Source organism: Scatophagus argus, chromosome 9, assembly GCF_020382885.2.
Source record: "Scatophagus argus isolate fScaArg1 chromosome 9, fScaArg1.pri, whole genome shotgun sequence".
Taxonomy (NCBI): Eukaryota; Metazoa; Chordata; class Actinopteri; family Scatophagidae; genus Scatophagus; species Scatophagus argus.
This window is the reverse complement of record NC_058501.1, coordinates 16,820,461-16,847,797: the sequence shown is the minus strand read 5'-3', so window position 1 is coordinate 16,847,797 and position 27,337 is coordinate 16,820,461. Positions and strand designations below refer to the sequence as shown.

The following is a 27,337-nucleotide window of genomic DNA, read 5'->3' as shown; positions in this document are numbered from 1 at the left end:
AGCTGTACTGATATTGAGTGGATTGTCCTGGTGAAATAAAGTTTAAACTGAACTGAAATAAACTCAGGAATCTTTCTAATAAAAATAATAAAATAATAAAGAGAGATCATCAGTTAAAAATGAAGAAACTAAATTAAAAGAAGAAAGTTAGTGTGTGTGTTATTTCCTTATCACCATGGCCATTTGAAACAGAAAACAGGAGTCTTTAAAAGATTTGACCTCAACCTGAATAAACTTTAACTCAACTTCTACATCCATCAGTACACAATGTATTACTAGTAACTCGTTGATGACAAAGCGCTTCTTAAAGAGTCTATTCCACCAGTTCACTTGTATGACACAGTTGGACTGCAAAGGATTTCATTGGTACCACAGTAAATGAGTGTTGTACCCAGAGGCAGAGTGGTGAAGTAGATGGTGTTGCCGTAGGGGCCGTAGCCTCGTTCATTTCGAGCTCTGATCTGGAAGGCGTAGATGGAGCCGGGAATCAGAGAGTTGACAGTCACCGTGTTGGTCTCACTGTACACAGTAGCAGCACTGTCCACATCTGAACCCTGAGGGACGCACAGGAAGGACTTGTTGAGGTGATGTTTGCTATGTGTCAGTTAGGGCGGTTGAGCAGCATGTTTGGGATGTATGTGTGTGTGTGCACGTGTGTGAATGTGTGTGTGAGATTATTCATTCAGTGTACCTTGTCGTAGTATCTAAGCTGGTACTCCAGGATGTCTCCATTGGGCCTGTCTGGCTGAGGCCACGAGAGAGTGATGGAGTCTGGGGCTCGGCTCAGCTGGTGCATTATGGGAACTGTGCTGGGAACTGTGGGAGAAACAAGAGATATATGGTCTTGGACTGAAGTTTCCCCTAAATGAAGAGTTTGATCAGTCAGACTTTCTCTGAAAACCCCTCTGTTAAACAACAATAAAAACAGAGACGTTGTGTTAAAGTGACGGTGACCACAAGGGGGCAGTGTTATAGAATATTTAGGAAAGTGTGAAAGTGGAATTGGCATTTTTATGGAGCGTCAAGCAGGATCTAGTTACAGTCACTGTGCTGGCTTGCCAGACCCATTACGGTGAACTTTCCGGCATTCCATTCATTTAATCAATAAACTCTGAGAGCAGACACAAGAGGGCTTTAGATTATTTAGGTTCAAGCAGAAATTAATCTTGATCAGTTTCTTGAAAAAACATGTATAATGGTGGACTTGTGTCTGCACAATGCTCCCTTCTCCTCTCATCTCCTTTCCCCACTTGTCTACTTCCATCTCTTGTTCTGTCTGTCTGTCTTTTTGTCTTCCCATCTCTCATTTGTCCCTTTCTTCCTCTACAGTGACTTTGATGGGATCTGACAGGATATTGTAACCTCGAGCAACCTCCTGTCTAGAGAGCAGGAGCAGAAAAGATGGAGAGAGAGGGGGAAAGAAACGGCACACACACACACACGCACGCACACACACACACTGAGACACAGTATCCACACAAACATCATCATCAGAGCATCTCTTCTTTTTCATCTCATCCTTTTCATCCTTTCTGTCCCGTGCTCACCTGACTGGCTCGTAGTGAAATTGATGCTTGTGTATCGGGCTGGAAAAGGACTCAAAGCTGACACCTCATTCATGGCTTGCACCTGTCAGTACGAAGAACACACAGACGTGACATTTGAAGCTTTTCTCTATTAACTTTTTTTTATGACATGCTTTCTTGTTTGAGAAACAAAGCCTGACACGTGCAGCTGTGTTGGCCAGTCAACAAACACCAGTAAATGGCAAATATCTGCCCATTATGAATAAGAAATAAGCTCTGATTTGGTTGAGCTACTCCACGCTAAATAATAAATGTTACTGTGTATTTGCTGATGTGGAGCTTATGGAATAATGCAGCAGGGAGGACCCGCCTCCTTTCTGGATGCAGAGAAATCCCCGAAAAGCAGTTTGCAACTGGTACCATTCAGTTCAAACACACATTTACCAGTAAGTGAGAATAACATGAAGTGCAGGTTAGAACACATATTACTGTAAAGCCAACTCTCACAGACAATTTTACACTATTTACAAGGTGATATGTGCCTTTAACAAACCTGTATCAGATAAGTGACTCTGGTCAGCAGGTTGTTGAGGGTGACCTTAGTTTGTTTCAGGTTCGTCTGGGAGGGGCTGAAGGTGACGCCTTCCCCACACCAGGAGCATGACGCCGGGTTGGTGAAGGTGGCTGAGGGACAAATGCGACACACCACCCCATACCACACTTCGCTGCGGCCTCCCATGTCCACTGGAGGGCGCCACCGTAGGGACACCCCGCCGTCACCACTCTCATACTCCCAGGACAGAGAGACCGGAGCAGATGGAGGAGCTGTGGGGAAAACAGAGAGCAGTTTGACATACATAATGTAAGCAGTAGACACTTAGATAGAAGCATCTGCTAAAAAGTTTAACATATGAAACAAGCTGCATGCTGGCTGCTACATTTAACCAAGTAAGGTAATGTAAAGAACTTTATAAAACAAAATTTGACAGTGACATAATTACGCAAAGAAAATTAAAATTTATTTATTTATTTATTTTGCTGGGTGAATTAAATGTCCATTTTATTGTACGGATGAATTCTAGTCACTGACTGTTCTTGGTTCCCACAGTTTTTGAGTAAATGACAAATGACCAATGAGGCCCCTTGAACGCCTCCCAGAGAGCCAGGCGTAAACAAACAAACCAACAAAGCTCACTTGTACAGGCAGAAGAGTTGGCATCATTGGCGGCTCGATAAAAGCTGCTGCGGCATTCACACACAGTCGATCCCTCCTGGCTGGTTCTGCTGTTGGAGGGACACACCGAGCAGGGAACAGAGCCCGAGACGGACTTGAAGTAGCCCACTGGACAAGCTGCGGAGAGACACATGGAGTCACATGGAGGACTGAGTCTCATTCTCAGTTTAGAATCAAATTAAGGTGTCAGTGTCACAGTGTCTGAGTCACTGTGCAATGTCGGAGTCATGCCATGCAGGGTTACAAAGCTGCATTTCACAGTTTCTCTCTGCAGGTTGTACTGATTTCTGTAAAACCTCAGAGAACAAGAAGCCGTACATTTACCTAAAGCTCTGGTATTGGTGTTTTTTTAACTTTGAAGCAATGGGCCCCATACAATAAATTACAGCTAAGATAAAAGTTTCATGAAAAGTGTGATGATGATGTCATTAAAAACTCAACTTAACTAAAATTACCAGTGCTTCTATTGGCAGCTGTAACACATTAAAAAAGGATCACTATCAGTTGACAGTTCATTGTCAACCTTGAAAACAGCAGCTGACAAAACTCAACTTCAATTTACTTGCTTGCTCTGAAACCGCATCATTTGGTCTTCATTTTCATGAGATGTTTGCTCAGTTGTCATGGAGATGGTGGTTGTAGATAATGGAAAGTCTGGGGATCTACAGTTCCATGATATGTTGGTCTAAAGCCCAAGAACAAGTCAGTAAGTGGGACTTGAGATAAGACAGTTTTGCCGACTAGTACTATGAAGTTTGGTTTATGGTTCATTAATAATTGAACGTGCAAATAAATGTTGTGTAAGGAAGAAGAGATAGCATAAACGAGGCGAAAATACTTTGAGGATATCATCAAAAAAGCTCAGTAGTCAAATAAATAATATATCTGAAACTTTTCAAATCTCAGCTGACCGGACGGCAGAGGCTCATCTGTGGAGGTCTGTGAACCGGCAGTATTTTGTGAAATGCATGATTTGTGTACTTCAAATTTGTCCTGGTTTATTGTTTTGTTCTGTTCTGTCCGGGACAAAGTCAAACACTATTGGTTAACGGAACTATTTTTGGGTAAAGCATCAATTTCAGCTTGGCTTGTGGTTCTCTTTGAGTCAAAAGTTCATCCAAGACACGACAGTCTGTTGTTTGTTGTTGGCTTTGTCCAGCACAGTCATTTACTGGTGTTTACAGAGGAAGTGACCTGAGATAGCAGAGAGCAGCAAAACCACTCTCTCACTCTCTCTCTCTCTCTCTCTCTCACTCTCTCTCTCACACACACACACACACAGAGCTCAACCTGGCACAAAATAGCCATACTGGCCCAACATCAGTATTTCCAGAGGAACCGCCGGACACACCAGGAAATAGACTTTTTTGCTTGTCTTGTAGCGGTTTCAGTTTTCTGAAAGAAAACATTTTGTCTGTTTGTCCCAGTGATGTGCAGGTTTATTTACATATGGAGCATGACCAATCATAAGTGGACACTCAAGGTGCATGTGTAGCAAATTACCAAATTCTACTTTATTTATTTTTAGATAGCATCCTAACCTTTTGGAATTGCGGTTGTATTCCAGTAAGAAGTGAGAGATTTTTCACAATCCATAATGGAAACTTTAGTCCTTCAGTTTTTCTTTACAGCCTATATGATTTTCACAGCAACAAAATATAGGTAACTATTTCTTAATGAGACAGGGAACAGATAAGAAACTCTACAGGGATCGTATTAATAATACATCAATGTGTGATTGTCCTGAAATCAAGTAAAAATCAAAGCATGCATCTCTCTCTCTGTCTCTCTCGCACACACACACATGCACACACACGCACACACACGCACACTGAAAATACCATTTGAACCTGCAAGCTGTTATCCCGTTTTACGGTGGAAAGTCTGTGAAATGTGCCAATCGTTAATGTCAACAGCAGGACAGCTGAACACCGAGGTCAAGGTAACACACACACTTCATGCTGCTGCCTGCCAGAGCCTTGAGTGCTCATCCTGAGCAGGACTGTGAGAACACTGAGAGTACCACCCCCAGGTTGGTCTGCTGCCATATTCACACTGTGTGTGCGTGTGTGTGTGTATGCTTCAAGTAGTGTCAACTAAAGGTTACATCGTTCAAAAAGAGGTATCTTAGTCTGTAGGCTAAATGTGGAGTGTGTGTATGTTCTCTGTCCCTCTGAGTGTGTGACTGACACACTTGATAACATCTGACCCAGCAACTTATTAAAAGAAGGATACTCTCAAATGTTTTTAAACAGAGTAAATGTGCTGTTAAAGTTGAAGGGTGAGGGATGTGTGTGTGTGTGTGTGCTCTTTATGGTTATGGTGGGAGTGAACCTCTCACCTTGTTTATATAACCTTATCAAGAACATGTACCGTGTCTCAGATTTGACATGTTGTATGTGTGTGTGTGTGTGTGTGTGTGTGCGTGTGAATGCATGTCTGTGCACTAGATGGTGTTTGGGCAGTGTGGGAGTAGAAGACAAGAAGGCAAGAAGTGAAAGAAAGCGAGAGAGAATAAACAGATAAAAGGCTTTCTGTGTTCTCACTTGTCTCAGTGAGCTGACTCCACTTTCAAACAGGTGTGAAGAGGAGGAAAAATGGAGATAAGAGAGAAGTAAAAGGATGTCGAGAGATCACAGAGGGAGAATAAACTAGAAAGAGGGGAAGAAGTGAATATGGAGACGGATGGCCTGAGACCGTTGTAGGATGAACAGTAGGTTTATGTATGGCAGCCCCAGATGATGGTTGAAAAACGATGAAACAGAGAAGAAAAGAGGAGGGCGACAACAAAGGAGGAGAGTGAAATATCTTCTTTCCTCCATCTTTTATGTCCTGGCTGCACATTACCAGATGTGTCCTCTTAGAAGTCTGACAGGAAACACGACTTTGCTACAAAGCCTCTCATCGCCATTATGAGCTCCAAGAACAAATCAGCAACCCCCTTCTCCTCCTCCTTCCATCCTCATCCACCTGATTACAGCAGCCAATGTGAATGCAAACCCTCTGCCCTCTTGCTTGATCTGCCCCCCACCCCCACCCCCGGCGCCTCCACCACCACCACCACCACTCCTCCCTCCCATCCAGCGACATGCATCCACTCATCTTTCACTCTGTCTCCCAGACATACAGTAGACAGTTCATGGTCATTGCATGCAGAGCAGAGACACACATGCCTTTACATTAGTCGACTTGAGGAAGTAGGAAGTAAGGAGAGTGGAAAGAGGAGAAGTGAAGAAGAGAGAAGTTACAGTCAGGGTTGGTGATGAAAGTCCTCTGACAGACAAACACAGAAACAAATGTGGACATGGTGGTGTGTTGCAGTAACAATGACTGATGTAGGTGGCACATATTAACTGAGAAAAAAAAAATCCTCTGGTTTCAGCTGGTCAAATTTGAAGGTTTTTAGCTTTTGTTATACTGAGTTCTGCAAAGTTAAGATGAGATTGAAATTTAAAATTTTATAGACAAAATGATTATTATTTTTTTATTTTATTTTATTTATTTATTTGAGAAGTACTGGTGATGAGAGTCAAATTACATGCATTAGCTGATCGCTGAGCTGATCATGACCTGGCAATTTAAGGGCAAAGACAGAAAAAATAGATAGATAGATAGATAGATAGATAGATAGATAGATAGATAGATAGATAGATGTTGACATGAGGGGAAAGAGTTAGTTTCGACATACAAAGAAACAGAACAAGAAAAAAGACAGCAGTGAGGTGAGTAATATGACGTTAACATAATACTTTGGTATGTAGATCGCTGACCCAATTTCCCTCTTTTTTTTCTCTTCCTCTCTGTTTCATGCACTCATTCCCTCTTTTGGCTTCCAGCATAATCTCTCTCTCTCTCTCTCTCTCTCTCTCAGACACACACAAACACACATGGATGCACACACACACACACATAAGCTCGGTCACAGATGCAACCACACGACAGGAGAGATGGGTACACATGGTTCCAACTGTAAATGCCTCCTTCGGCGTCTCTCCGTCCTTCGCTTTCTCCGCATTCTGTCATTCAGTGCAGCCTGGAAACAATCGCTGAATCATGTGTAATTTAATATCATCCACTTCCATATATGCTCCAACAACACGCAGACATGTGTTAAAACATGCAGTCCTTTGCTGGATTTTCTCAGATAAACAAGAAGCTTATCACAAGCCATGAACTGTACTGAAAAAACAAAAAAAGCAAGCTTTATTTAAACAGAAAATAAGTTTCTCTTGTGCATATGAGGAACAGACCGACTAACAGCCTGGCTGATTATCGGGTCTTATATTCAGCGTTTTTCTGATTAATAGTATCAGTACTACTTTGACTCAGATGCAACCGCCTCTCTGTCTGAAGTTACCACACGGCACCATCCCAGGTACTAGCTGCCGGGGTCGGGTTGAGTTCCAGTTTTGCCCATCTGGTGCAGAGAGTTAATTGTTTTCATTTCCTGAAGCCTGATGTAACTGGCATAGGGATTTTCAGGGTGCTGACTTCTTCTCTTTTTGTATGCTGCTTTTGTCAGACACATATCCAACTGGAGCTCAAGGAGAAAACAAAAAAAAAACAAAAACGAAATAGATTCGAACCAGACTGCAGCTACCACTGAGAACTAACACTGATGTCCTCACATCTTCTTTTAAGGAATCATGCTGATATTTTGGGTCCACATGTGTCCATATCACATGACCTTCTGGCCATCTGGGGGCAGAGCAATCAAGTTATGAACACAACGTTGGAATACCTCCACATTTTAGGCTGGCCAACCTTGAAGCAAATAGTTGCTTATTTATATAACTAGCAGCTACAGAAAAGAATTATCATTATTTCAGGCAAATCTATGTCCAGTACTGATGATCTTTTCTTTATCTTTTTTTATCTTTCTCTTTTTGGTCTCCAGAGGGAAGTACCGGGTTCTTTAAATGCTAAATGCTCCCTCATTTCCTGGGTAACCGTAACTCATGACTTCAGCATTTCTTAAAGGAGCTTGAATACAAAATGGTCAATATTCTTATCATTGCACTACTTGCTGTAATGATCCAACATGCTCAATAAACGTGACGACGCAGATGAATGATGTGATGTGTGTTTGTCATTGTTGCCTGGCTGCTCCTGCACAGCCGTGTCCGGCCCACAGTCAATATGATATCTCATTAATCATGTCAATCAACTGTGTTTTGCTCAAAGTTTGACATTCAATAATACACTGGAAAAGAAACTGAATGTCAGCAAGTGTCATAAAGTCCGCTTGACATATTGGGAAACAATTACAGCGTGAAGAACCTGGAAATGGAATGAATAGTGAAATGAATCCCGTCCTGTGGTCTCCTTTGAGGAAGATATCCATGACACTTAAAAAGTGTCTTTTTGGGACAAGAGTCACCCATCACACTCAGAATATCACACTTGTATTTATACGTCGTCCCATGGCCAAATGTTTCAGAGGGAAGGAAACACCATAACAGGCCTCAGGATAGTTAGCGGACGTGTCTGTGCTAAGAGTGAGCCGTTGGCGACAAATCGAGACAATCTGACACGTTGAATATTTCACTCGTCAGTAGCGTGCCACAGAAAAAAACCAACATAACTCCAAATTAACATTCGGCACTAATCCCTGTTCCAAATCCTCGACAGTGGCTTAATTTTCTGGAGGAATCAAACAGAGACGGGAGCCTGTCTGATCATGTATTGCCAGCTTGGACCAACTTGGCGAGGCCAGAACTAAAGGAATGTTTCCTGTTTGGCTGCAGGTGTAATTGTGTCTCATGCTCAGTTCTGTCTTTGCCCGTTGTCTCCGTCTCTCCGTCTCCCTTGTGAGATGAAAATGTCAAAGGAGAAAAACATCCGTCTGCCATTTGGTAGAAAAATAAAATAACATCAGACAGCTGCCGTCCGCCTCTGTCCTTATTATTTTTCAAAAGACTGAGGATGAGTTTTTATCCCAAACCGAGCTTTGAATGTCACAGTGATCATATCAAAGCTGGATGTTCTTTCAGACTTGCTCGTGACAAACAGTTTGATAAATAATTGAGGAATGATCTTTTAATGCCAGCTGTGTTTCTCAAAATGTTTGATGTTTCAGTTGACTACTTAATTTATCATCAGTCCAAATGGTGGAGTGTTGTTTTGGTGAGTCTGAATTATGAGAATTATCAGGCGTAACACGAACGAGTGTAAAGTTTTCACACCAGTTCATCTCAAGTGTTGTTGCAAACTCCAGTGATTCATTTTCATTTCAAACAGACAGGATACCACAGTGTGAGTGAGTGAGAAATTTGACTTGTTAGTGGCGCTAGAAGAAAAGTCAGAGGATCAACAAAGTCATTAGGTTTCATCCTCTGCAGATCATGAATGTCTGTACAAAATCGGCAATTCATGCCATAATTGATGAGACATTTTTGTCTGAAATGTAGTTGCGATTTGACTGACACTGTGATTTATAAAGCCACCTAAACACTGCTAAAAGTGATCGTATGCATCAGATGTCAATGTTAAATGAATGCAATACAAAAAGTAGCTAACATGACAGTTCAATCCTGTACTTGGTGTATTTTGTCTGTTTTTGAGTCTTAAGTCTGATGCATAATAATCCAATATGAGGAAATACCTTAAGGAAGCCCCTTGAATCTTAAAACAGAAAACAATTAGGGCTGTGTGCCTAGTTAAAGACAGTCATTTAACAATGACAACATTTTTACATGAGACTGAGGTGATGAGGGATTCGGACTCCCTTATTTGTCTCTAAAAATTATGTCTTGCTTGAGGGGGCAAAGCTGCGCTGGGTGTAATATTCTCACATGGATATCAAACAGCATTAATTTACACTGTAGCGATTTACTTAAATAGCAAGAGGCCCAACACGGTTCAGTGAATAAGTGGAAAATTCAGGAAATTCATCCTCGAAAGACACTGGTTGATGTATTGGATAATGTGCTTCGTGCAACGTATGTGGGTCAAGACGACACAGATGTAAGAAGTGGAAATAAATCAGTTCTTGAAAAAATGTTGCTGTTTTTTTTTCTCAGAATTGTTGGTGGCAGCAGAAAAACATTTTACATAATAGTGTGCTTTTAGCTGCGATTCCAAACAATACATCCAGTCCAGTGCAGTACAGTCTATAATTTTCTCACTTTGTGATATTATTAAATGTTCTTGGCGCATAATTCAAGCAAGAACAAAATGTACAAGTTTTAATAGTTAAGAAAGTTCATCGCTCCGCTTTCTGGTGAGAACGAGGATCGGCTACTGTTAATAATTCTTGATGACTGCATCGCCAGTTAACCATCTGCCTCTTTTCTCAACATTCCCAGGGAGGCAGAGAGGACAACAATGTAATGATGCCAGTCCACATCATTAGTCAGTGAAGTGATCAACAAAACATAATCATGTGAGAGGTGGAACAAAAAGCCCGAGCAGCGTGGGCAGCAATGTGTTAGATCATTCAAAGACAGTCAGTGGAAGCCTTCGCTCAGGCAGATGAACAGTTCTGAGGGCTGATTTGTCAGTAAATATCAATCAAATGCAGACAAACACGAGTGCAGATGTAAAGCAAAGGAGCAGGCACACATTTCACAGTTGACTGGGCGGGATTGGAGAATTAATTGTGTTGGAGTTAGTTAGACTTTCAGGGCCCCCATGCGAGAGAGCTGAGTAATTATGGCCAATGAGTTTCCTGGTAGACAGACATATCAGCTTCGAAACACGAGATACACTTGTTCATACTCACACACATCCATCCACTCGTTTTGACTTCACGCCCTCAGAATTTTTTGCCTGCTCTGTTCTTTAAGTCATTAACTTGCATCCTCTTATCTTTCACTCTCCCTCCACCTCTCCCAGTTTTCCCTCCACTCCCCCTTCTCTCCCCCTGCGGTTTCTGTCACTTGTTCACAGACGAGTGGCCATTACATCGCCATGACCTAAATGTGTCACTTCCCTCTCACTGTGGCTCTCGCCCTCTCTTCTTCTCTCCCCCCTCCTGCTCTCTCTCTCTCTCTCTCTATATGGCTTCCTGTACGTCTGGACATCTTCCAAATTTTTTTTTCTACTTACAATAATTTTCAGAAGTGAAAACACTTTTGACCAGTTTTTGCTGACCCTGTTCTGTTCTCAGTTGTGTGCTCATTTATATATGTACCTCCTCTCCTCTCCTCTCCTCTCCTCTCCTCTCCTCTCCTCTCCTCTCCCCTTAGGTTATCAGTATAGCAGCTCTGTACTCTTATAGATATATCTGTAAAACTCTATTGATGAGAGACAGTGTGTTACATCACTACAAATGCACTGGACAACAATACCGCCTCTTTCATTTCATCCTCATCTCATTCTGACCCGACCCGCCTGCCCTCGTTTCCCTCTGGTCTCTACATCAAACACAGCTGTGTATCAGAGTGACAGCAGCTCCTTTCAGTATTGATCCAGACGCTTCGCATCCAGGAAATATCAAGCGGAAAACTGACAGGAAATCAGGAAACCAAAAAGTTGACTGATTACTAGTATTTTTAGGAACATTTTAGTTCAAATGACTTCTCCTGAACGCAGTCACTACTTTGAGCTCGTAAAGTGGAAAGCAAAGTCTGCAAACAGGTAATAACATAATGTGCTGTTCAAATTTAAAATTCTGTGTATATGCGCAACAGAACGTGTCTTGAACGTTATTGCGGGTCATTAATAAAAGCAGCGTCCATCTGATCTACTGCATGTCATGTTGTCCTTTCAGTAAACTACCTACCGTTGTTCTTTTTCCTACTGCAAAGTAGATGAAACTAATGAAAAGATAATCATGACAGCAAACCGTTTGAGATGTAACATGAGAAAGCTTTTGTGATTGACACTACATGGAAAAATATCAGCTAAAAGTATGCGGATGTCAATTGAGTTTGTAAAATGCAACTTGTTGTGTTAGCTTATCAGGTGAGGTAGCGCTTATGAACACAATGTAGTGCAGGATTAGCCCACATGTTGTGCTTGAATTAAATTGAACAAATTGCTTGTTCAGGTTTGTTTAAATTTGGAGTTTAGCCCTACTCAGCCTTCAAAACCAGTTGTATGAGGTGTTGTAACTTGTGACAGGCAATTTTGATAAGTCTAGAAAATAACTCATGGTGGTGTGACCAGGGTCTAATTAAAATACATTATCTAGATCCATTATGGGATGTGTAGGAAGCAGTGTTTTTTGAGTGGATGTTAGAGACAAAAGACAGGATATGTGGATATGTCAGTCTCTGTTGCGCAAATTTTGACCATCCTTTATTCAGTAAAACCCTAAAAAGTCACCCAGCTATCAAACAATGGCTGTACTATTGCTGCGTATGGAAAATCATATGGACATATGTTTGATAGTTTTCTGACTTACCCAAGCAAGCAGATCCATTGAGATTTGGCTCATAGCCTTCATCGCAGACACATCCTCCAACAGGAACCATCCACTCCCCTTCAGCATTGCAATGCATACGAGGGGGCGTTCCTCCCTGTGCCTTACTGTGAGGGACGCATGTCCCGCTCACGGGAACTAAGGCAGTCGGCTCCACCCCTGACGGAGTCGCCGGGTAGGATGCCAAATACAGGCTGGTGGCTGGACAGCGCCGGTAGAAGATAGACACACCCATGAGGGAAACACAAGCTCCACTGTCGACAATAGCCAGGACGAATCTAAAACAAGGTTCAGATGTTAAGATGGAGGACATTCAGACCCTTGGGAGTACTGATGTTAGTAATCATGAGCTGCAAAGCGATGAGTGCAGCGATATCTACCCATTGCGTGTTAGTGGGGCAAAACTGCGTGTCTTGATGTTGATTCGGCTGTATCTGTTGGGCTGATACTGGTGCGGTGAACTGGGCTCCACCTTGGAGAAACTCTTATCAGCTGCAATGGTGTCAATCTTAACCCAGCCCTCCCTGGTCTCCCTCTCCCCGCTGGATGGCTGCAGCAGGGAGAGAGCAGAGTGGACAGCAGACAGTGGAGGGAACCATAATGAGTGCTCAAGAGAAAGCAAAATAGCACAGAGAATATGTGCGGCTGACAAGAAGACGTAAACAAGAAACTGTGGATGTTAAAATTAGCTGGTTGATAGATGAATTAGGACTGGAAATATACAGAGCATTGAATAAAAAAGACCAAAACATAAATAACAAAATGAAAGACAAACTCAGACAAACTCTCCTAGGCGCATGTATAATATGAAGTAGTTCAGTGAGAGGAGTAAAGATGTATGCAGGTCCTGGTGGGAGGTCCGTGCTCAAGTCCCTGCAAAGACTTTCAGCACTGCAGTGCTTCCTGCTCTTCTGTGACTCTCCTCTGATTCCTCATCAGGCTTTGATTTGCATTTTTAAAAAGCATCTCACTTCCCCAAGGAGAAATGCATTCATCTATACAAATACTGAATCTCCCCCACTGTGACTGCGACTGCACATGTAGCTCAGACAGTTCAGACTCAGGAGCTCAAAACAGAACAGGAAAAAAAGAAAATTAAAAACTAAATGCATAAATAAATAAAACATATTTGGGCAGTCAACGTCAGTCTCTAAGATAACACGTCAGTTGCTTCGCTGACAACTCATGAGGTTCAGCGAATTTCCTGCAAGGAGTGTAAAACGGTCACTGTTGTACATTTTATGCCTTAAAGGTGTAATTAGTGGGACTGAAGTGACATTTCTGGAGACCACAGTGGCATATTTTTGCATCTCATAAACCATAATCCTCAACAAGTATGTGCTTCACACTAGTGTGGCCAAGAGGCCGTCAATCTCAACTGTTTTTCTTGGCAAGCACAACAATAATCAGGATGATTATGCAATTACTCCTTGTCATGAGATGAAAAGAGGTTTTGTTGTTTGGGTGTAACACCGGTGTAACATCAATGAAAATCGCATTTTACTGTTCTTAATGATTGTCTCAAGGCTGTTGCCCACAAGCAGTGACGATAAAACAGAGTAATGACAGAAATAAGAGGAATCAGTCCTTATTAAATTTGTTTGTTATTTTAGATTTACAATTCATCAGTGTCTTTGAAGATACTGAGCCGTGACCTTAAACTTGAATGTCTTAACTGATGAACACTGTAGCATCTCAAACAAACACAGTTGCCAGGGGCCCACGTAATAAATGGAACTTCTTCAGTATTCTAAATCTACAAATTTACAGTACAAGGTATTTTATTTATTTATTTAGGTTTAGCTGTAAGAGAAATAGCTATAGCTAAAAAAAAAAAAATAGTGGGAAATGGTTATGCTAATGCAACCAACACTTTCTCAGCTAGTTAACATATCTTGTAAAATTAAAGGTAGACTATAGTATGTCATTTCAGCAAAATATCATTTAAAATCATTACAGTTTCCCAGGTGTCAGGTCAGATGCTGGTCTCTCTAAGTCTTTAATCTAGAGGGGTCATATGTTAGTGACCTTATGTCAGTTGTATTTATTAGCCAGTTTATTTAGCTGCAAAACTGCCAACACCTCAGTCAGTTACTGGGTGTAAATATTTACTAACGCCAACAACATCTCTACTGGGATGTGTTTACAGTACATCTGTTTATCTTACGTATCTCCAAATTAAACCAAGTAGCACCACACAAACTGCTGTGCTGTAAAACAGTAGATGGACTCTTGGACCTGGATAATCAGTTGACAAAAAGTAATTTGATTTCTCTCTTTAGCTATGTTGCATACAGTTTTTAGTCTCCCTGTCTGAAGGATAAAACTATTTGACTGGTGAAGTATATTGCTGGGAATGAGGAACTGCTGTACTGCAATACTGTGGATTAAAACTGGGCCAGCAGGAGTTTTGCAACAAGATGGAAAATGCCTTATCTGTGATTGTCAGAAGAGACTTGTAACTTGCTCTGCATATCAACGTAAAGGGAAAGTTGCTATGCAAACACAGCCATATGGTAACTGCAATGGAGCACATCCAGTGTTGTGCCTCACCTCAGCTACCCAGGTCCTCTCCAGCTCTCTCTGGCTGTCGGCCTGCTTGTAGAACAGGGTGAGCGTCTCTCGGCAGGTGGGCGACGGTGACCGCAGGCTGGCGCAGTCTCGCACCGAGAAACGCAACGTGACAAACACCCGTGGAGCAGAGTGGCGATACAGGAAGGGCGTAGCCAACCAGTTGTCTTGAAGACGGGGATTTTGGTTGACATTGCAGACCTCGAAGGTTCGTATGAGCTTCCCCCGGTCGTCCAGGACACTGACCTCATCCCACTGGGAGAGACAGAAACAATCTTATGAGACTGTGTAAACTCAGCTTTGCAAAAGTTAAACATTATCTTAAGCAGGGAGCCTTGGAACCAATGTGTATAAACTGTAAAAACCCTGTCCGTTTATGGTTTGATCACAGTGGTGAATCTTCCTTATGTCTTAAACAACAGTTTACATGTTAGAATGTAAATATTGAGCACATTGCCGGTGTTGCTGACATGTGGGTCATGTCCGTTACTAACATCACACACTGTTGTTTGACATCTTCATCTTTAGTGAGATTTAGTATAATAGAAAATTTGTTTGCCCCCCCATTTTCAAAAGCTGTTCTTTACTGTCCCCGCTGATGTAGGTCGTCTCTATGTCCTTGATATCCACAGGCTTTCCACTGTCTAATTAGGTAATCAATGATTATAATTAAATCACTTCAGCAATTAATTTAATTAATTTAGAGCATAACACATTTCATCCAGAGCGTTGCAGACAAAATGTCATGATCAAGAAATAATATACTGCTATTTTATCCCACCCCGATATGATGGAGATGAATGGACTCTTGTTTGTAAAGTCTACATGTCTTTGAGGCTCTGTGGGGCTGTGTTGTGAGATGAATGCTAATGCCAGAATGCTCACAGTGACAGTGATAGCATGCTGCTGAACATGTTCTCGGTCTCAGTTTAGGCGTGTTAGCTTGCCAACATTTGTTCAGCAACACAAAACAAAAACTAATGCCGTACATCAGTTCAAAGGAGGGTTTAGGGGTTGAGATAAAATTCTGTGACAACTCATCCATCATTTGTTGAAAAACTTCACCCTAGACCAAGTGGTGGACCAACCAATCAACAAATCTGCACTGCCGAAATACTTCAGCACTGAGGTTTTTCAGAGAACACGTCTTAAGTTGTCAGGATAATAAACAGGACATAAACAGGACACTTCAGCACAAAGCATCCAGAGCCACAAGGACACCTCTGAAAAGACACAGTGAATTTCATTGTGAACAAAGCCAAAAATGTTTGCATGGTTTTAAGTCACAAGAAGTAAGACAGGAAGTAGTTTCAGGCAGCAAATGAAACAAACTAAAAGTTGATTTTTTTCCAGTTTCATATGTTGGAGTAGCATAATCCATCCATCCATCCATTTTCTATACCACTTATCCGTCAGGGTCGCGGGGGAGCTGGAGCCTATCCCAGCTGACTACGGGCGAGAGGCGGGGTACACCCTGGACTGGTCGCCAGTCAATCGCAGGGCCAACACACAAAGACAAACAACCACACACTCTCACACTCACACCTAGGGGCAATTTAGAGTAGCCAATTAACCTAATGTGCATGTTTTTTTTGGTATTGTGGGAGGAAGCCGGAGTACCCGGAGAAAACCCACGCAGGCACAGGGAGAACATGCAAACTCCACATAGAAGGGCCCAGACCGGGATTCGAACCTGGAACCCTCTTGCTATGAGGCGACAGTGCTAACCACTGCACCACCGTGCCGCCCTGAGTAGCATAATCATGTAAGATAATGATTTGGTTTTGTGTGACATGTGGTTACTTTTTCTCTTGCACTGGTTTAGCATTTGCATGTGTGTCATTGTTCCGATGTGATGAGCGGCAGAGACTTGTGTGTCTGACTTGTGGCAGCTGTGGTGTCATAAAACGAGCAGATTGCGTCATTATTTAAAACAAAATCTGAATACTTGTAGGCACACAAATGCACTTGGACATGAGTAGTGAGCTAGCAGCACAGTGACAAGGCTCTGAATGAGACTCTGTCACATGAGTCAAAATGTAAATGTAGGCGCTGGGCTTAGTTTCACCAATTATACAGTACGGTGCCTCCAAGGAAGAAAAGCCTCTGCTTTAAGCCTGTGTAGCCCTGAGTGACAAGCAGGGCCTTTTCTGTTGTAACACAGAGGAATTATGTATTAGGCCTCATCATCATTATTCTCCCTACAACAATAGCAAGAGGACAAAAGGTCCTGACACCCTAGCAGAGCGCATTTGGCGAGTGTGTTTCTTTGTTTGTGTATGTTAGAGTATGTCTGCATGTTCATGTCTCTTTCTCTATGTGGCTCTGACAGCCAGTGTGTAGCCTCACACATGAAAGTGTGCATTCATATTTGGTCAAATTGGAATAATGATAAGATCAGTGAGCGATCTGAGGCGCTGTCAGTCTAATGGAGTGAAAGGACACGTTTTCTCTCCCCCAGGCCGTGATTTACTCGCTGTCAGACATGAGAATGAAGGGAATCAGATGGAGGGGACAACAGAGTGCACATGGTGGGATGCAGAGATGCGGTCGGGGAATAGAGTTAGAGTAAAGTAAAGAGTGCATGTGTGTGTGTCTCTGTGTGTGTGTGTTCATATGACAATGTGAGGTGGCTGCAGTAAAAGCCTGACCATGTGGACTTTCAGGTACAGAGAGTCGCCGCTGGTACTCTTGTGTGGAATTGCGTGCAGCTTGTTTCTGTATCTTTGTGTAAAAAACGTAGCTTTCATTTGTTCTCTGACCCCAAACCCTAATCCCCATCTCCTCTCCCCTCCCGCTCACTTTCCTATTTCTCCCAGTCTCGTTTTCTCCCTCGCTTATGAAGGGGAAGGGAAAAAAACGTGGGCAGATTGGGGAGGAGGGGTGGAAGGAGCATTGGAAAGCAAGCAAGAAAAAAAAAATAGGGACGACTCATCTTCGTGATTTAATTTGAACCGAAATGCCAGGGAGCCAAGGAGCAATCTCTCCAGTGACAGAGGGCAGGGAGGGGCAGGGCCTAGGACACAACACACACCAACACGAAGACGCAGAGAAAGGCACGCACAGATATCCCAAGACATATGCATGTGCACACACACACACACACAAAGCAAACACAATGGAAGAATAGCGAGTGAAGACAAGGGGAGGGGGAAAAAAGCAAAGACTACAGTAGGAAGCCAAGAGTCTGCTGGTGTGACACTGACGAGAACTTGGGGGCAGAGTGGTGATTGAGTTGGGGGATAAAAGGAAGAATATGAGGCAGAGACCCAGTGGCTCTGGGACTGTGAAGGGCAAAGGAAGGAAAGATTAAAAGAGGAAGACAGAGAGAGGCAGAGACAAAGAAAAGTCTGCTTGTCAGTGCTTCAAAAGAATGGAAAGACAGAAAGTCAGCGAGAAGAAGCGCGAGGAGAACGCAGTAAAGAATGTCCACAGACCCTCCAGCAAAAGAAAAGATGGGATGTGAAGAGAAAAGCAAGGAAGGGGTTAAAAAAAGAACACACACACACACACACACACTCAAACACACACACATAACGTCCCTCTTTCTCTCCCCCTCTCTTGGTCTGTCTTTCTACTTCTCTCAGCTTGATGCCCCGGGTCAAATAACCATATCTCCAGCTCAGAAGCACTTCTCATCCAGGGACCATAAAGGAAAAAAAATTCTCATGCAAATGCTTGACTTGCTTTCACACACACACACACACACACAAATGGGTGGCCTCTTGTTAGCAGTGGCCATCATGGTTCACAAATTTCCAAGGCACATGAGTCCCTAATTAATGAGACATCACGTACAATTATGGTCCAACACTGGGGGCCAGACTGGGCTGATAATGACAGCGCATTGAGCTAAAGTTTAGTGTAAGGTGAGAAAAAAGGCTCAGTGTGAGTGTGTGTGCTTGCCAGATGTTGGTCAGAGACTGTATTTTCATTTCATTTGCTTCTTGAGCTGCCAGCATGTGAAATTCTGGTGGTCGTAATTGTGGGGTTTTTGTTTGCCAAGACTAGCATGTAAAAATGTAGCGTCAAGCTAATTTTATTTCATGCACCGTATGATACTCAAAATTTATGTATCAGAGGTTTTGCCCATACTGTCCTTAGAGTCTAAAAAATAATATTGTTCTGTACTGGCAGATTGGTTGGCATAAAAATTTCCTCCACAAGTACCAGGACTGTCGTCCACTTTCTCACAGTTTGACTGATTATCTCAAAGATGATGACAATGAAGACGATGTATGTGTGCAATTATGAGCCATATTAGAACTGAGCCACAATCAATCACAGATGAATGAATTTAACTGACCCGAGAGTTGACCCTCGCACAGTCACGCAAGCAAACACACACACACACATGCACTCACACACAGACACACACAGACACATACACACATTTACACAGCTCAAGGCGATGCAACAACCTTAAATAAAAGGCAGCTCAAGAATGGGAGATCTATGGTTCAATCACTGCAATCACCCCGCAGATGAAGACAGTGGAGGCCAACTGAAAAAAAAAAGTATTTTAGCCCTCAAGGTTGTCTTAAAGGCAAAATGAAACCTTGCTTACTGTCAGGCTGTGTGCCACCTGCCTAAAGCTCCACCAGTCAATGTCAGATGCCAGACGTTATGCAGGGTGATAACACTGACCTTCGCCCTTAAATAACAATTACAACCTTATTCCTTATCTTCAAGCTGAGATCTGTAACTTTCTGTATTGTGTTAACTGTCAACACCAGTGACTTGTCCACAACAAAAAACAGGAGAGAAAGTTTAGCAGGAGTCAGCTACCACAATGTACACAACATTGCTCCTGCGTGAATTCAATGTGTTAGAAATGTGACTCGGTTTTAAACAGACTTTAATGGGCTGGACATGTGAGCCGGATTAACATATGTACAGAGCAGAGTGTACAGATCTGTAGGCATGGTAAGTGTGTTTGTGTGTGATGAACTCGCTCAGAAATGTGGCTATTATGCCCATATTTTCAATCATTAGAGTTAATTATGATATAAATTCATGAAGTCTATTCTTTTCTGAAATATATATACATACTGTAATACCTCTAATTAAATTGTCAGAATACATGCAGGATTTTTGACCATGTCTAATACTCAAATATATTCATCTTTAATCTTATCAAATACCGAAACTTAACCAAAATCCTTTCAATGTTACTTTAGTAATTGGTAATTTTCTTTTTCAAACAAATACGTCAAACTTAACTTCTTAAATGTGACGCCTTGCAGCTTTGTCTTGTCTGTCACTAAACTGAACAACTTGACGTTCAACAATTTTCATGTGTCATTACTATTTCACTATTTTCTGACATCTTTCATTTAATCAAGAAAATATTTAACAAGTACACGAGAAATGAAAATAATCTATAGTCATAAGCTTATAGCTGAGACAACCATCAGTTAAATAACGGGACAGTTTCTGTTAAAATGCATCATGTCTTCTTGTGTTCAGTCCCTCATCAGAGTTACACCACAAAGGTCAACAAACAGTGTGATTACAACCTTACACTCAAGACATAACCAAGTGGAACATGTGTGTAACACATCTGACTGGTCTCCCAGTATGACCGCTTTAATGCTCCAACAGCTGGAAGGCACATTGACAGTGAGCTTACCCCCGTGTCTGGATAGGTGGTCCAGCCCAGCTCTGAGGTAGACTCTGTTGTGTCCAGCAGCATCACTGACAGGTGAGGAAGCAGAGACAAAGACAAGGCATGAGAACACAATCATACAAGATGCGTCGCCTTCAGTTTAATGTCACTGACCCCAAGAAACAAGAATGCTAATAAAAAAAGAAATGTGGCTGAGATAGAATTTGTAGTCATGAGAGACTCTCATAGATTCAGGATCATTTTGTGATGCCATCAAGAGCTAAAATACAGATCTGCTGCACTGACACTGATTTAACCTTTTGTTAAATACCACAGATTGTTGGAATGCAGCCCACTGTCAGTGGAACAGGTCCAGGTTTTGTCTCTCTTTGATTTTCCCCGCTATGCTATAAAACCAGGAAGGGCTCCAGCTGCGTGCATCTGTCATACCTAATAAGTGATTCTGAGTGATGATGCAGTTTGACACAAAGTTCTCGTGTTTAAAAAATTAAACTGATTGACCTGATGGGGCACCGTGATTAAAGGTCAAATTTTCCAACTTTAAAAGGCCATAACAGTCACATTTTGTTGAAACTCAGCAAAATGATGCTTCTTGTAGTTTTGTCCTAATAACCTTCATCATTTTGCCGGTGCCTGTACTTTCAGTGTTGGTTTCCTTTTCACTTCAGGTTTTCACAAATATTTCCTTATTTCCAACGATCTAGAGGGGGAAAAAAAGCATGAGCATAGTGTGACTTTTGTGTCGGAGTGCGTTTTCCCATAATTTGCTTTTAGGTTTGAGAGCTTTAAAAAGCAAGCTGGAAAAGGAAACCGCACACACACAAGCACACACAGAAAAGTGACTTTAATGCTGAGTGCTGCGTGCTGACACATGGCAGCTTCCCACACAAAACCGAAGCCCTTGAATTTTCCATTAGTATTCCAAGACTGTGGCGGGTGCCGTTCCTTCAGTGTGGCAAAGTCTGCGCTCGCTTCTGTTGAGGAGACGCAGACTGAACGCAGGCCAAAGATTGTCATGCACACAGAGGTGGCAATAACATCAGACTTTGGATTCAGGATGCTTGCACAGATGGAGTTAATGGAGAAAAACATACAATGCCTGATTTCATTAAGCACAACACTAATCACCTAAAGGGCTGCATTCACAAACACACACAGCACTGTGGAAGGAAGCAGCCGCCCTCCTCTGTTTACAAATAAATAATTCTTCTCATTGTTGTCATACAATTTTTATGCTTTCATTTCCATTTCACGTCACACAGTCGTTCACAAGGGGAAAGGAGGCTCTCTTTTCTTTGACAAACAAAGAGAAGCAGAAATGTGTTATCTACATAATCATCACACACACACACACTCGATGGGATCTGAAAAGGTATCCCTCGTACCAAAACACTGAGCCACTGACACAGCTCAGTTTGTATTTCTCAGGTGTGCAGCATCCCGTTGCCTGTCTGCTTCTTGATAAATCAAATAAAACGAAAGTTTAAAGACGCCGATTTGATCGTTTGTGGCTTATGACATAAACTCACCCCCACCTCCCTGTTCACTGACTGAGCCGTAAACAGATTTTTTTAGGATTATACTCACAGATGGAGACCCAGCAAATCTGTCCTCCAATCCTTCATTTCCCTCCCCTTTTTTTCTTTTACAAGCGCCACACCGCCCCCCCTCCCCCACCCCCCCCTCCAGTCTGTCTATCTGTTTTCACCCACTAGCTTGTCTTTATGTCAATCTTACTAAATTCACACATTTTCCATGGAAGTCCTCCAGGATTTGGATGTGATATGAATTGTATCAAGAAAAGAATACAAATTGACTGTGACAGCAAAGACTTATATGCAGCCACAGGCATCAGAATAAATAGTTTTTGGTGCAGCGTATGTCTGGACAGCCTGGCGGTGGGAATCGCAGAGCTGATCAGGATCAAATCAGCTACAAGCAGAAGACTAAATCCACCAAGCCAGGATGTCTAAAGCCTTTCAGAAGAATGATGATTTCCATTAGTGACTCACCTTTGCTGCTTGTTTGACGATGCCTCTGTGGAAGATACATACTTTGTTGCCAGTTTATTAAGAACACTTAAACTAATGCAGTCATCTCATACAGCAGTGCAATAAATCCTGCGTTCATGAGGCTTATAGTGTTCAGTTTTTACTGAAACTGTTTTAGAGATGTGTCGATTCAACTTTACGATAATGTTAGAGGAAGTATAGTTTGTGCTGAGCTATATCCAGAGAGGTGTCTCCGTTATTTAAAGCGCCCTCCTTGATATAAATGGTGTGGACAAAATAATAGAAACAGCCCCACTGTGTGGGACAGCACAGAAACAGCCCAGTTTTCGGAGCTCTTTATCTTTCATTTGTCAACATAATAAATGATCACTGTGTGTTTAAACATGTCATGCATAAAACGCACACTCACATATGTATTCTGACCTCATTAAGCACCATCCTATTTATATCAGATAAGAACACACACACACACACACACACACACACACACACTTACACACACTGCAAAATGTGTCATCACAAATTCAATTAACCCTCTGCTTCAGGGCAGAGTTATGCATAAATAATATATAACCAACTATTTTGACATGAATATTTATGCCTCTACTATTTAGCTTCTTGTCATGGGGCCTTAGGGACCACAGGTCCTCACGTTGCCCCGAATCCGTCCACGACAAACCTGTACATGAGGATTACATGGAGGGGTGTTCAAAGAGCTTCATGCATGTCTCATTGCATGACATTAGTATGTTGAATAATTCATGGAAGCATCCCAAGATAAGCACTGAGTGCCATGTTACACACACCTTTCAAGGATTAGCTGAGGCACCGTGACTGGATCTTGTGTGTGTGTGTGTGTCCGCGCGAGACAAAGTTGAACAAAAGAGAGGGACATTTGCTGGCAGGTCCACTTGGAAGTAAAAGCCCCTTTATTTAACTCTCAGACAACTGCGCCACAGCATCTCTGTTATTGGTCCATCTCAGGGACGAGACACTCAAAGTTTGTCCCTGACAGTTTGGAGAAGTGCTGAGTCTACAATCTGGACCTGAGTGCTGTGTTAATGCATGCTGTCTGTCACGTCTTCATGCTCCACTCTGGTCTCTTACTCACTCTACTCGATACCTTTCCCTCTTTTCCAGCCTCCATCCTGTCTCTTGTCCCTTTCATCCCCCACCTTCCTCCCCCCATGTGTATTATTCATCTAAAAAGTGACAGCAGGGCAGGCATCTCTGTACATTAAATAAGGAAATACGCTGTGCTCCATTATTGATGCCAAATCTGCTATTTGTTTGGAAAGAGCTTTTAATGGAGAAAACTGAGAGACAATAGAATGAAAAGACAGGATTATTAAGCAGTAAAGAGAAGAGGAGGATAGGATTGTGTTTGTGCATATGAATGTGCTTCTTTCACTCTCTCCTCCCTTTTTTCCTGTCTGTGGCGTAGGTGTAAACTCTCTTTTCTGTTGTGCAGAGGTGACCTGCATTAGTTCCTGACTGTCCCCTCTGCCACTCGAGTGTTCACTCCAGATGAGTGACCCTCTCTCCACTCTCTACATCCATCTCTCTTTACCCAACACTTTGCCTCTCTGTGTGGCCATGCATGCACCGACACTCTCCAGCACTAAGTGTAGTGGTGTTGTTCACGTCACGCCTCTTTGATGGCAGACGTATGCCACTTTATGGCGCATTTTCCAGGCAATCGAGCTCCTCTTGACACTCAGCAAAGAATTTTGCCGTTAATATTAACGTAGGCTAGAGGAGTGTGAATGTGCGAGCATGTAATATTCCTCAACACCAAAGAGAGCACACAGCGTCGCTGAGCTCACAGGTAGCAGCAAGTTTAGGGATCACACACCTGCACACACACAGAGACACACACACACAGATTATCACAAAAAAATTCCCACAGTGCCTGAAAACGCTCTCGGCAGTGGTCAGGTTGTGTTTTGTCTTTTGTCCACTCATCCACCCATCTCCACCCATTCTTTATACGCTCCAGATGCTCCCACCCACAGACAGTCAGTCAAGGACATAGGCCCACACCAAACCATCATTACAAACAACCACAGCGAGAGAGTGATACGCCAAGACAGAGAGGCAGCAGGAGGAGGAGGAGGAGGGTGGAAGAGTGAGGAAGGAGGGGGATTAACGCGATTCCAGAAATAAGCATGCACATGTCAAAGGGAGTTATCGAAACTTCTCTGGTGGTTAAGCTGAATGAAAGTGGAGCTGCAACAAACAGCACTTAAGCCTGGTTAGATGACAGAGCAATGAGAGCAATGAGTCGCTGAACAGGCAGCAACAGGCACAGGTAGGAGGACATCTCACAAAAACTGTCTCCCTTCTTTGATTACAAGACTTTTGCAAGACTGATTAGGTTATCCTCTGGGGGATGGTTCTGAATAACTGCAACTCTCATTTTGGAAAATTAAATACACTAGTAGTACCAGAGAGGAACTTGTTTGTTTGTTCCAATTGGCTACGCTTGAAGGTGGAGTTAAAGTCAAATGTCATACAGGATTGGGGGAGGTTGACATTGTTAAAATATGAGGTACCACTTATAGTATATAGACAAGAGTATTGAGATGGGGCTGCTTGTCAGGGGTTGGGTTCGGCCCCTTACTTCCAGTGAAGGGAATTCTTAATGCTTCAGCATACCGAGACATTTTGGACAATGCTATGCTTCCAACTTTGTGGCAGCAGTTTGGGGAAGGCCCTTTTCTATTCCAGCATGATTGTGCTCCAGTGCACAAAGCAAAGTCCATAAAGACACGGAGACAAGATCGTGACCGGCCCACACAGAGCCCTGACCTCAATCACATCCAACACCTTTGGGAAGAACTGGAATGGAGACTGTGAGCCAGACCTTTTCATCCAACATCAGTGCCTGACCTCACAAATGGGAAAAAAATTCCCACAGAAACACTTCAAAATCTTGAGGAAAGCCTTTCCAGAAGAGTGGAAGCTGTTACACCTGCAAAGCTAAATGTATTTACTGTCATTAAAGTCCCTGTTGGTGTAATGATCAGCTGTCCCAATACTTTTGTCTATATAATGTATAACAGACATACAATTTCGATCCTGGAAGGCATTCACAGTGCTGCACTTGGCTGTACACACAAAATTGACAAAAAAGCTCACTTTCACACCTTCTACACACTGGGCCAATCACGGTGCGAAGTGGGTGTCAATATCTGATCGCTGGTTTCAGAAAGGTACATTACTAGCAGTTCTGACGGAGTATACATATGTCTTTAGATGACAAGGTCAATAAAACTCTCATGTCTGTTGGCTGAATAGAAAGCAAATACCAGTATTAGTTCCTCTTCCTTTAGCATACGTTTATCTTAACTAAGAAACTAAAATTGCCTGTTGTCACCTCTAAAAAAAGTACATGCACCACATGTTTTTTTTTATTCCTTACAAAAAGCATATATATTACTTATTAGTGGTTTTGCATGGGATTGCCATCTATTTCCTCCTGTTTCCAGCCTTTATGCTAAGCTAACAACATGTCCTGACTTCATATTGAGCATACACACATGAAAATGGTATCAATCTTCTGATCTAACTCTCTGCAACAAGTTTTTGACCTGTTCACTTATTCCTACATTTCAATCTCCTCTTTTTCGATCAGAGGATTTCAAAACAGTTTAGACACATTTTGGGTGTGTATTACAGGCCCTGCAAGGCTTGGATTTAAGCAGTCATGGCAGAATTTAATGAGACCCATTAAAAGTTGTTGGCCAAAAATCGTGGAAAAATACTCCTCAGTGGTGCTACAGCAGAACAGTTTGTGCCTCCCTTAAATCCATTAAAAGAAATCTAGATTTAACATCAAAGGTAGAACCTGCTACAGACATATTTTCATCACCAGCTCTACCCTCAACAGTCACTCTGAAAGAATGTAAATCTGTGTCATTTATGAATAAGCCTTCAACAATCAAACTTTGCTCTCAGTCGGTGCCAACACTCAAACTGCCAAGTGTAGCTTTAATTTGAAATTCAAAACTGCAAACTACATTCCTCAGTGTCACAGCAGTCCATACCATGCATTCATCCTTCACTTACACATGGGCTCTAACTCATGGCCTGTCTGCACAGGCGTATTATCTGTGACTCTATCGGCAATGACACTGACTGACTCAAAGCAGAGAGTCCTGGCTCGTAGCCGCCTTAGGGCTTCAATCCCTCACATCACAAATGCCAGATATGTGATTCATTTGAGGAAAAGTGGCCTAATGTCATTACAGAGCTCTCAACAGCCAAAGAAAATTATGTCGTTTTTGAAAACGGCATGCAAATACACTGCTAAAAATAACAGCTGGTCACAGTTAAGTGCTGTAGTGTCAATGATGTGGAGGCTGCGTCCTCCTCTTCCCACCAGCATGTGATTTCTCTCTTTCTGCAGCTTGGTGAACATGCAGGCAGGAGGGATGAGAACAGGAAGCTCTTCAGGGCTGTTAGTGGCATCCGTCCCGCTGCACTCCTGCTGTGACAAGCATGCCATTTGTTTTCTTATCACACTTTCTCTAATTTATCATGTCCTGAAAAGGTGGCTTATTACACCCGGAATAAGGATAGTAATCGGCCTAATTAATACCCTGTTAAAGCCTGACGACAAGTGATGGCGGGAGAGACGGCCCAGATGACCTTAAAGTGGGAATGTAAACATGACTCAAATTTTACGCGGGCTAATGATTTCTTTGTTATATACAGATAACCAGTGGCTGAAAGGGTGTTTTGTTCCATTTTTTTTTTTTTTTTTTTTTTTGCCAAATTGCAAAAATACCTCATCATAAATGAAAAGGATAATTCAAATTCCAATTCAATTGGAATCTAAGGAACTAATGGCAGCAAAATGTACCATTATTATATCATTACGCATACATTTATTTTCTTTAATTAGAGCTAGAACAATAAACTGAACAGGGTGATATTTCAGCCAAGATTAGCATATTGCAGATATACTACTGACAATATAAGTAGCAAGTAATA

At 42.3% G+C, this 27,337-nt stretch overlaps 1 protein-coding gene across 1 annotated transcript in view; it reads right to left on the bottom strand.

The window, feature by feature from the left end:
* The window catches only part of ephb6 (eph receptor B6), a 35,495-nt gene that overhangs the window by 5,126 nt on the left and 3,032 nt on the right, over nt 1–27,337 (bottom strand). The window contains exons 2-10 of the mRNA XM_046399148.1: nt 20,331–20,395; nt 14,681–14,953; nt 12,508–12,677; nt 12,110–12,405; nt 2,722–2,877; nt 2,080–2,351; nt 1,548–1,629; nt 692–816; nt 392–554 (exon numbers count right to left, since the gene is read on the bottom strand). Coding sequence (XP_046255104.1) covers nt 392–554; nt 692–816; nt 1,548–1,629; nt 2,080–2,351; nt 2,722–2,877; nt 12,110–12,405; nt 12,508–12,677; nt 14,681–14,953; nt 20,331–20,395 — 1,602 coding nt within the window. The remainder of the gene's footprint in view (nt 1–391; nt 555–691; nt 817–1,547; nt 1,630–2,079; nt 2,352–2,721; nt 2,878–12,109; nt 12,406–12,507; nt 12,678–14,680; nt 14,954–20,330; nt 20,396–27,337) is intronic.